Source organism: Falco peregrinus, chromosome 3, assembly GCF_023634155.1.
Source record: "Falco peregrinus isolate bFalPer1 chromosome 3, bFalPer1.pri, whole genome shotgun sequence".
NCBI lineage: Eukaryota > Metazoa > Chordata > Aves > Falconiformes > Falconidae > Falco > Falco peregrinus.
Window position 1 is genome coordinate 109,085,983 of NC_073723.1, and position 10,152 is coordinate 109,096,134.

General features: G+C 49.4%; 1 protein-coding gene across 1 annotated transcript; it reads right to left on the minus strand.

Annotated features, from left to right (window-relative positions):
• Positions 1-2,955: 2,955 nt before the first annotated feature.
• TAS1R3 (taste 1 receptor member 3) lies at positions 2,956-9,984 on the minus strand. Its single transcript, XM_005238017.3, has 6 exons — positions 8,853-9,984; positions 7,507-7,807; positions 5,989-6,768; positions 5,410-5,613; positions 4,995-5,115; positions 2,956-4,399 (listed from the first exon to the last, which is right to left on the minus strand). Exons 1-6 carry the CDS (start codon positions 9,029-9,031, stop codon positions 3,465-3,467), a joined length of 2,520 nt encoding a protein of 839 aa, XP_005238074.2. The 5' UTR covers positions 9,032-9,984; the 3' UTR covers positions 2,956-3,464.
• Between the last annotated feature and the right edge of the window lie 168 nt (positions 9,985-10,152).

Genomic DNA, 10,152 nt, shown 5'->3' on the forward strand with positions numbered 1-10,152 from the left:
GACCCCCGTCGCGCGGCGGCCAGGCGGCTGCTGTCCGTGGTGCTGCACCGCGCCCGCGGGGGGAGCCGCTTCGGGAGCGGGGACCCCCCTCCTTGGCCCCCCTCTTTGGCCCTTGCGGGAGCAGGGACGACAACCCCCTCCTTGGCCCCTGTGGGAGCGGAGACACCCCCCTCTCCACCTTGGCCCCTGTGGGAACAGGGACCCCCCACCGGGACACCAACCCACCCCCTCCTTGGCCCCTGTGGGAGCGGGGACCCCCCAACCCCCCCAGCCTCCCTGGCAGCAGGGACCCCGCCTCCCTGGGCTCTGCAGCCGGAGGGGGGAAGCTCCCACTCCCACCCGTGACACCCCCCTGCCCAGCGGGAGGAACCTGACAGGTGGTGGATGATCCGGCCTCTCCGTGTGCTGCTGTCAGCTCCTACCTGGCAGCTGTTGGGGCTGAATCCAGGCACCGGTAGAGATACAACCCCTCGGAAGAGGGTTGGAAAGCTGTGTAACCTGGTCCTTCCACCATGGTCTGATCTGCAGGAATGACAGAAATGACGTCCAAATCAACTGGAAGAATAAATGGCCTCAAGCGTAAATGCCCAAGTGGCTGAGTAGTGAGTAAAGACAAACCTTGAAATGCTTTTGTAACACCTTACACAAGTCAACAGAAGTTTGTCTTCACCTGCAAAGCTCCTCAGTCCATTGCATGTCTGGTTGCTTTAAAGGTGATCAGGTAGTTGCCTGTGTTTAAGTTAAGTGAGGTTTTGCTATTGACAGCAATAGGAGTTGAGTTCAAGTCGTCTGCCCTGGTGATTCTACTAGTAGCATCTTTCTAAGTAGTACAAACTAAGTAGTTACCCCTGTCAGGTGGAGGCCACCAGCACACCCCTAAGTGTTAGCATGGTCCAGCTGGTGTGGTGACGTGGGTCAGTTCTCTCGCCTTCATGCGGGGGGGGTGGGATGTGGGGGTGGGAGCTGAGCCTGCAGGGGAGGCAGGAACCTGGAGGGTGCTGTAGGTTTGGAGGAAATGCTCTGGTGATATATGTGTCTAGAGGGTCTATAGGTGCGCTTTTGTCACACGCAGCCCATCCAGATGCCATCAGTTACTGCTGTGCTGCAGAAGGGACCTGCTAAGGGCATGTTACGTGGTATTAACAAATCAGTTACAGCTGTGCAGAAGGTACCTACTAATTGCACATCTCTTCCCTGCCTTTAGCCGCCTTCAGGCCCAGATTCGTGCCACTTTGAAGAGAGATGTCCAGTGTTGGGTGGAAGGGCCGATTCCCTTGCTGGGCAAGGTAAAGGTCGTTACAGGAATGGAAATAAGGGCGTTTTCTTGTGCCTTTGTTCAGGTTTGATTTGAGTAGTTCGTCTGTGCAGAAGGTCCTGCCTGGAGCGTGTGGCTGTTAGGCAGTGAGGAACATCTATCTGGTACAAGCAGGTGGACTGACAATTAGAGGTGATTTTTGCATCCACAAAAATAGGCTTGTGAAATCCATGATAGACGGTACTCCCCAGCGGCAAAGAGCTTGCAGCGTTTACCGAGGGTTATCGAACCTCCACGCTCAGCACTTCAGAGGATCAGCGTTTGTTCAGTAACCCATGATGAACATGAAGGGTTACAGATAAACTAGATATTAACTGGTTATAGTTAGTAAGTGCCTTTTGTGAGGGAGCTAGTCTGTGTTTTTCTTGTATGAGTATTTGTCACACCTTCTGAAACTGTCACCATTACCTGTTCCTGTAAATCCGTTGCTTAACAGGGCAAACCGGTAGCCTTTATGCACGTGAGAATTCTGCTTTTCAAGGAGCAGGAGCCATGTGGTACATGTATGCATACAGCTGAGAGAGATTTATTAAACTTCAAAGCCTTTGATTGATTTTGTCCCCTTTGCAGAACATCCCACTGGATAAGAAATGTTTCTCTCTGGTGATTTTTTTTGCATGTTTTTGGAGATGGGAGGAACGTTTGGCTGTGACTTTGGATAGTGTGATTTGCACTCTGTTCATTTCCATGGGTCTGGTCCTCATTTCCATGTTCTTTGCAAACACACGCTAATGAAATACAAATGAGTGAACTGAAATTTGAATGGGTGATATACTCTTCATATCGTGCATACAGCTGCCTTTACGTATCAGAATGGTTTCTATGGATTTTGTGACAAAGTAGTCAAGAAAATTAAAACTGACGTTTTTCTCATAGAAAACATTACTTAACAGAAATGTAAACGTTGACTTTGGGAAGTTCAGCTTTTTGTTTCATGACAATGATATCTAAACTGAGTTTCCTACTGCAAAAGAAGCGTGAAATTATGATATTTCCATTATGATATCTCAACTGTTACTGTGTAATTTATCTGAAAAAACTCTCAGTTTTACTGAGATTCTGGCTTGAATCACTGCAGTTATTCTGACTTGGAGTGAAACGTGCAATCTCTTGAGAAATCAGAGTTCTTGCTTTTGTTTTGTTTCGGCACTTGATGATATACAAGAACCAGTTCTTAGTTAATATGGTGCAGCAGTGCACTGCTGGTGTCACGAACTAGAAGAGCGATGCTTGTCATCACAAGCTTTACTTAACGTTTCTATCTTTTAGTTTAGTGAAAATGGTCAGCCCTTCTTCATCCGAGCGCAGTTGTTTCCCTACAAACTTCAGTTTGTGTATGACCTATCGATTCCTTTGTGTACTCTTCACCCATGTTCTTAATTGAGTGTATATCTTTCCAGGTATCCTCTAAAGGTCAATCTAAAACGAGCAAAAAAAATAAATTGGTGCCATACTGGTAAGTTGGAGCCCCCAGCCCGAGGGATCAGTGTGTTTCATCGTGGAATCTTATTTACAGGACAATGGGGCAGGGTTGCTTCCCAACCTAGAAGGTGAGAAGTTTGCATTGACTGTAACCATTAAAAAAAGAGACCCAGAGGCTGTAGGATGTAATTGATTCCACTTTTAATAAAGGAAGCGCACAAACACGTATCAGGTGTACGGGCTGCAGTGACGGAGCAGCGTGCAGGACCTTCGGTTCTCTCTGTCTGTTCCCTCCCCCTCCTCACCTGCCTCCTGTGTCTCACAGGGGGAAGCCTGCATAGGAGCCGTGTTTCCTGACATTAGGAGATGCTAGGAGAAGGTCTTTAGAGAGGACACTGCGTAGGTAGGGACTGGGTGTCATTGGTTTATCACAAGGGTTTCGATTTGTGGTCTATAATCTCACACCTTTCCATGTGATTCCCTTAGGGTTTTCTAGTTATTATTTCCGTGCTGTCAAACATGTTCAAAATTTCTTATAGGGCCTGGGAAAAGATTCATGGATATATCTCTGGAGCAGTTATCTAGTTAATAGAAATGGAAATTACCAGTGACCTTTACAGGAAAGTGACCTGGGTGAGGCTCATAGACTGCTGGAGTCATCATAAACAGAATTAGCTCCCTGCAATACAGCCACCTTCCGCTGAGCAGCAGGTGACGTGGATCTGGTTTATTGTCTGTTCATGGAGTCCTCCTCTGGCTCCTCATTGATGGAATTCTGGAAATAATCCACTGTGTTCAGATGGGGCTTAAACAAGATGATGTAGCATTTGGGGATATAGTAGATCCCCAAGATACCCAGACTGGTTGCCAAAATGGTACCAATCTGAGCAACAGACCTGAGGACGGTCTTCAGCGTGGTGAAAATAGCAATGAAGAAGATCCAGATGATGAAATAGATTAGGATGGCAAATGTGATCCCCCTGGCAATATTGTACTTCTTCCCAGACGTTTGTACCATGAATGTGCACAGGAGGCAGACGAAGGCTAAGCAGCCGTTGCAGCCGTGCATCAGGGCGAAGGCAAACCAGGACTCCGTGCTACACACGAGCAGAACTTCAGTGGGCAGCGACTTGTAGTCCGACAGCAGATAGTCAGGGCCCAGGTGAAGATAGCAGCAACAGAACAAGCACTCGGTGAGGAGGCACAAGGTGACGAGGAGCCAGGCCCGCCTCTGGGTCACCCAGCCCAGGAAGGTGGGTGCGCAGCGAGGGAACTCTGTCACCAGGGTGATCTCAAGGGACTTGATGAAGAAGGTGGAGAAACAACCGTTGAGGCACAGGGCGTAGACTATTTGCTGGAGCACGCAGAGGTTGTTGCTGGGCTTCCCTATATAGAGACAGCAGCTGAGGCAGAGCAGCGTGAGTGTGAACAAGGCAAAGAGGTTCCGTTCACCTCCAGAAGCCTGCACAAGGGGAGTCTCAAGATTCTTTAAAAAGAGCGCTGCTGTCAGACAGATCAGGGATATGATGATGGACATCAGCGTTAGCAAGGCGATGGTGAGCGGCTCGTTCCAGAAGAGGTATCTCTCGCTGCGGTCATAGCACTGTGTGCTGCGGGCAGGGGACCACTGATGCTCTAGGCAGGGAGTGCAGGTGGACCTGTCTGCAGAGGAGCAGCAAGAAGCTGAGGACCACCTTGCAGTGGAGTGCTGCTACCCTGCTGCAGGCAGTCCTTGAGGATGGATCACACTCATGAGTTGGGTGGCTAGTTTGGGTGCTGCTTTGTCTGCTTTCCCCCACCCCCAAGTATTGGATCTCCAGAGTTTTTGATAGTTTGGTCTTTTTCTTTTTTAATGTTTCCCCCCTCCCCACTTCTTTCCTCCACCCTCCCGCAAAAAGGGTCCACATATTTTTTGGCTTTGTTTCCCTTCCCCAGGAAGGATCACCAGTTTCCAGAAGATCCCAGAATTTCATCATATGACTCTTTTCTACCTGTGACCCTTGAATTTCATCATACCCCTCTCTCCTACCTCTTGAGATAAAACATACACGTCCTTGGGATCAACAGAGGAAGGTCCCCCACTGAGGATCTGTACAGCAAGGCTGAGCAACGCACAGCACAACAAAAGGGAGGCAAATATTCTGCCCTGGCAGTGATTCATGGAGGCAGAGCTCACTCTGTAAGCCTGTGTAACCTCCACCACCAGTAAATAGACATAATACAGAGAATTAAAGCCATTTAATTTCTCATACCCCACCTTTAGTGCTCCAGAAGGTGTTTTCTGGACAATCCGTACAGTCGTAGCAGCAGAGGTGGAATCCTTTTATTTGTCTGAATTGTCCTGGTTTACAGTGCCTGAAGCACTCGGATGCGGGTTCCTAGGCAAGAGGAGGAACGAATGTCAGCCAGGTGCCTTCAGGAGAAGCACGGTGTCATCAAGCAAATTGGAAATCGGCTGCGCTGGGGTCAACCCTGGGTCTGAATCTCCCACAGAGCTGGGAATGCCGCCTTCTAGTTTTGCACAACAGAGATACGTTACGTGTTTGCAGAGGAGCCACGACTGGATCCCCCCCAGATCTTGTTGGAGCAGCACACAGGCTAAGAGCTCCTTAGGAACAGTCCTGCTAAAGTGGCAAATAATTTTACTTCATTTTGCGATTGACTGTCTTTACCTTCTGATCTGCAGTGTGAAACTGAATCTGGGATTTATTGACGTACAAGGACCCTTTGTAGCTGCCTACAGGCAGATGTGTGAGGGTGCTGTTTGTCCAGGACCAGAATATAAGCTTGTAGCCAGTGTTTGTGCCGTGAGATGGATCAAACTTGAAACTTCGGCCGTTCACCTTGAACGGGAGGGTATTCATGAAGTGCAGCAGCTGAGGAGAAAATGAAAATTAGTAGTAAATATGGGGACAGTTGATGTTCTTGCTTGGAGGATGGTAAAGCAGTAAGCTGATTTCTGGCTGAAATCGGTTGCCCCTTCCCTGGGTTAATATTGCAGCTACTGGCCTTCTGGGTGTATTATCGACTGCTCTGTCTATTGTGCCAAGCCCAGTTAGCGGGAGCCAGGATGTAGACCCGGGGTGGGGGGATGCAGGGGGTTGCCTGGCTGAAGGAATTGCTGATGCTGTATTTCTAGCAGGGCAGGGGGCAGGAGCGCAGCGTTACCCCCTCCCTGTCCAGCTGCGTGCAGCTCTGGTGCAGAAATAGGGCACAAATACTTGCTCTTTGTCCCCCCGACCTTTTCTCACCTGCCAAGGTCTGACGGCTGCTTTGGGACAGGCTTGGTGGGTGCAGCCCAGCGCTCTGTGCAGCGCGTGGGCCACGCTGTAGACGGCGATGTACACCGGTTGTACCTGCGAGTGCCTCAGCACAGGCGAGACTTCCTGCAGTGAGATGTGGTCACACTCTCCGCAACGTGTGTCCAGTGTGTCAGAATTCGTGGGGTGGTGGAATTCTCTAGTCTCCTGGCAAAATTCATCCTGCTGAACAGAGGTAAAGAGATCAGCAACATACTTCTGGAAGCCAGGGACTGTGCCTGCTTTCATTATGAAGCCCAGGACCGTCCCAATGCTCTGAATGTTTGGGGTGGAGGCAGCGATGTCAGACAAAATCCAGGCTTCAGTGCCAATCCAGACTTTCTTGCTTAGTCCCATCCTGATGCTGTGTTCCAGCAGGGCCTGGGCTGGCTGACTAAAGGCAAAAAGCACAATGATGTTGACTTGAGTCTTGTTAATTAACTTAATGGTATCTTCCAGTTGGGTTTTGGCTTTAGGGTCCGCAAGGTCTGTAGGAATTAGCCCCTCGAACGCAATGCAGATGCTGTGATTGACAGCTGTGCTGAAGAAGAGCCCCTGGGCTCCTCTGCCATATTCATCATCACTTCCAATGGTGGCAACCCAGTTCCATCCAAACTTGTCCAGTAGCAGGACCATACCTTCCACCAAGTTCTTATCGCTGGGAACAGTACGGTAGAAAGATGGGTACAACTCTGTGTTGCTGAGCTTCTCACTGCTGGCTCCATAGCTGACCTGCAAGTTAGAGAAGAGACAACGCAAGTCAAGGAGTAAAACGGAGGGAAGTGTTCACAGTCCAGATCACGTTCCGCCCTCCTTGCTTAGCCTTAGCGTGCTAAACTTTCCAAAATGCTGGGTCAGGGTAGTGGGAAGGAAGAATTCATCTAAAGGGAGAGGTTTGACGTGGTGCATTTACCAGGAGAACCATGAACTGGCCCATCACTTGCCTCTGGTGGCACTGTCCCCCGTGGCTATCTCCTTCCACTGCCAGTGGTGTCCGTCATCACAGCACCAGCCCTTAGCATTAATGGCAGTGATAATTAGCTACTTTCTACAAAGGGCGGCACACCCAAGGTTCAGTAGTATCTTAGCTCAGGGCTAAATTTACCTGAGCATTATAGCTCGCTCTGTTGTGGTACCCGAGTACTTAGTCACAGGTGTATTTTCATGGGATGCTCCCAGTTTACGCTGGGGGCTCCGTTATTCCCATTTTACATGGATCACAGAGCAGCCTGACTTATCTCTCTTCTCTGCAGGAAGGTAGACACTGGAGGGTGTTCCAGGAGGGAAGTTTAGTGACCTGCCCAAGATCACTTGGGAAATCCGTGGCACAGAAAAGGCTGGAATCGACTGTTAAAGCGCAGATTCCAGTCTTTTCTAGGTTCAAAGACCTAGAGCATCGACAGCGTTGCTGATCCAAACCCTTCCCCCAGCAAAAAGGAGAATTCTTCCTTCTCCGGAGAGTTTCTTTACCTGTGGGATCAAGAAGAAGCTGAAGAGTTTGGCCGTTTCCAGAGAGAGATCTGACTTATGTGGTCCTACCACAGCAACTGCACGGGGCTGGTAGTCGGTGTAGTTGCACAGCACCCCGATGCCCGTGGTGCCCTTTCGGGTCAGGAAGAGCAAGCTGCGCTGTAAGGCCACCACTGGCTCAAAGCAGCTGTCACACATGTCGTAGCCCAGCTGGACTCCTGGGAGAAGCGAAGTGGAGTTGTTGATCTGATCGATGGCAAACTTCATCCCGAGAGCCCATATTAGCCCATCTACAAATAACCTGCAAAGGGAGGTGGAATTAACGTGGTTTAATCGAGCTGTTACAACGGTGGTCAGATTTTCTTCGACATTTTAGCATCCTGTCTGTTGCCACTGTCAGCAGAGCATCCCTGTACCCCCATAGCCTTTGTGAATTTTGTTCTGTGAGTAGAGAAAGCTCTGAGCACCTTTCAAATCTTATTAATCTTGTCTATCAGCAAATATATCCTCTGGGCATCACAGGAGAAGAAGCAGAGGTATAGACAGACCAGGGTGTTTAGCTGAGAGGGTCAAGACTTGGACAACCCCCTGCTTTTGGCTTTGTGTACTTTGGCCATGAAGCCAGGGGCTCCCAAAGTGCTGTGTGAGCTCATTCAGGAGAGATGTCCACCTTCCTGGGGTTTTCCTCCGCTGTAGAGCTCAGTGCACTGGGCATATCCCCTGCTTTATGGCTTGTAAAGACACAAAGAGTTTGGACCACGCTTTCATGCACTTCCGTAGGACACTAGCCTGTCTTTTCGTTCTCCTCACAACGAGCTGTAAGGAGCTTGTAGTGGGATGGAGCGAGCCCCCTTGGGGTAACTGAGTAGCAAATACTGCTCACAGGGTGGCAAGCCTGCAGGGTAGGTGATTCCCTTCCCCCCTTTGCCTTGTGCACAGCACTGAGTGTCCTTTTACCTTCTAAAAGGTGATGGTGCCATCTCCACCTGTCATCTGCCCATGGAGCGCAGTGCAAGCGACAGCGACGTTGGCACCTCTGTGTGTTAGAGTCAACACACGAAGGAAGCGGGTGCTACTAAAAGCTTTCATCAGCATGGGGCTGGTTATGCCTGAAGTGTGACTGCCATAGCGTGAAGATGCCGAAGCATCAAGAAAATGCAAACACATTTTCCATTTTGGGATCAGAAATGGATGGCGCCGTACACCAGCGCTCCAGCACCTTGGAGCTAATCCTTGTTTCCCTCTCAGCTTTCGCGCCCGGCTGTGGGACCATCAGTTGCTCTCAGGACTGCTTTCTTTTCCTTTCTCTTCCCAGCAACTACTCATGAAATTAAGATTCCTCTTACCTTTTGCACACAACCAGTGTGGGCTCTGATCGTGCCGTCAGGTTTACGGTCTCCGTTCCAAGAGGGAACAAGCCTCCTATGATATAATCACCCGGCTGCTGAAACTGAGCCGATAGGCACGTGGGTTTGAGGGCTGCTGCACAACCAAAGCTCAAGCCCAGCAGCAGGTCAGGGACCATTATTTGTCTATTTTTGGGGGAAATGTTGCGAGGAAATCGCCAAGCGAATGTGGGAGAGGGAACGGGGCAGCGGATCCGGTCTCATCGGTTCCGGGGAGGTCTCTTTAAATAGAACTTGGGAAGATGAAAATAACGGGGAAGAATTTGTTTAGCAAAATGCATTGAATGTCTAACTCTGTGCTTAGTGGGCAATAGTTAAATACGCAACACCCTGGGAGTGCGCTTGGTTGCAAATCACTGGCCTGATCCTGGTTTCCTTTGCTCAGTGAGTAGCCCTTACTCAAGCAGAATGACTAACTGAGGTCCTTGTCACAGCTCCGGACTTCTGTAGGGCAGAATTCAGGTGCCTCACTCTAATTTGGACACCTTTTTTTGCTTTAACTCCCCCACCCAAGAAGAACCCTCATCTTTAACAGAATATGTTTGTGGAAACTGTCCCCATTTACAGCTTTCACAAACAGCGTGACTTGTCTAATGCTGGGAGCAGATCTTAAAAAATGAGTGCAGGTTGCTCGCCTCAAAGCATCACCAAGGAGAAGGCACTTTGGCAGGACCAGAATCCAATGAGCTGAAGTGCCCTGCGCAGAGTGGTGCCTGTTACCATCACGCAACCATTACCCATACGGAGGCTGAGGAGGAAAAAATTTACTCGCCAGCGTTGCCTCCTGCTGTCACCCGAGGTTGTCCCTGGCTGTCTCCCACCCAAACGTTCACTTGGAAGCAGCCTGCACTGAATAAATGGCATGTAGTTTATTTTTAAATGAACTTCAGGATAGTGTGTTCTGTTGCCTGAACTAAAGGGTAATGGTAGGAAACTTACACAGCGGTAATTTTTATTCTTTTTTTGTTCTTAAATTCAAGGTCCCCTCGCTGTGGAGACAATCATATCTTCCTCAGTGCATCGCAAGAACGTGTCTGGAGCAATCCACCCCTGAACTGCAGGGCTGGTGAGCTGCTGGTGAGCTGTTCTGCTGGTTTTAGGAAATTGTTATTGGCCGATCTAAATTTTTCTCACCCTGAGCTGTGACTTCAACTTCAGTTTAAAAACTTTGGTTTAGGTGTAAGTTCCACAGCATAGTAATTTAGGTTGCATCGTGGTTTGCATTTTTTCTGTCAGGTTT

What these genes read in the sequence shown, in the direction of transcription:
- TAS1R3 (XM_005238017.3), bottom strand. Translation starts at nt 9,031, where the DNA reads ATGGTCCCTGACCTGCTGCTGGGCTTGAGCTTTGGTTGTGCAGCAGCC. An exon ending in GCTTCTTCTTGATCCCACAG is followed by an intron (nt 6,769 to 7,506) that starts GTAAAGAAACTC and finishes TCTAACTTGCAG; the next exon opens with GTCAGCTATGGAGCCAGCAG. An exon ending in CACCTTCTGGAGCACTAAAG is followed by an intron (nt 4,400 to 4,994) that starts GTGGGGTATGAG and finishes GCTCCTCTGCAG; the next exon opens with ACAGGTCCACCTGCACTCCC.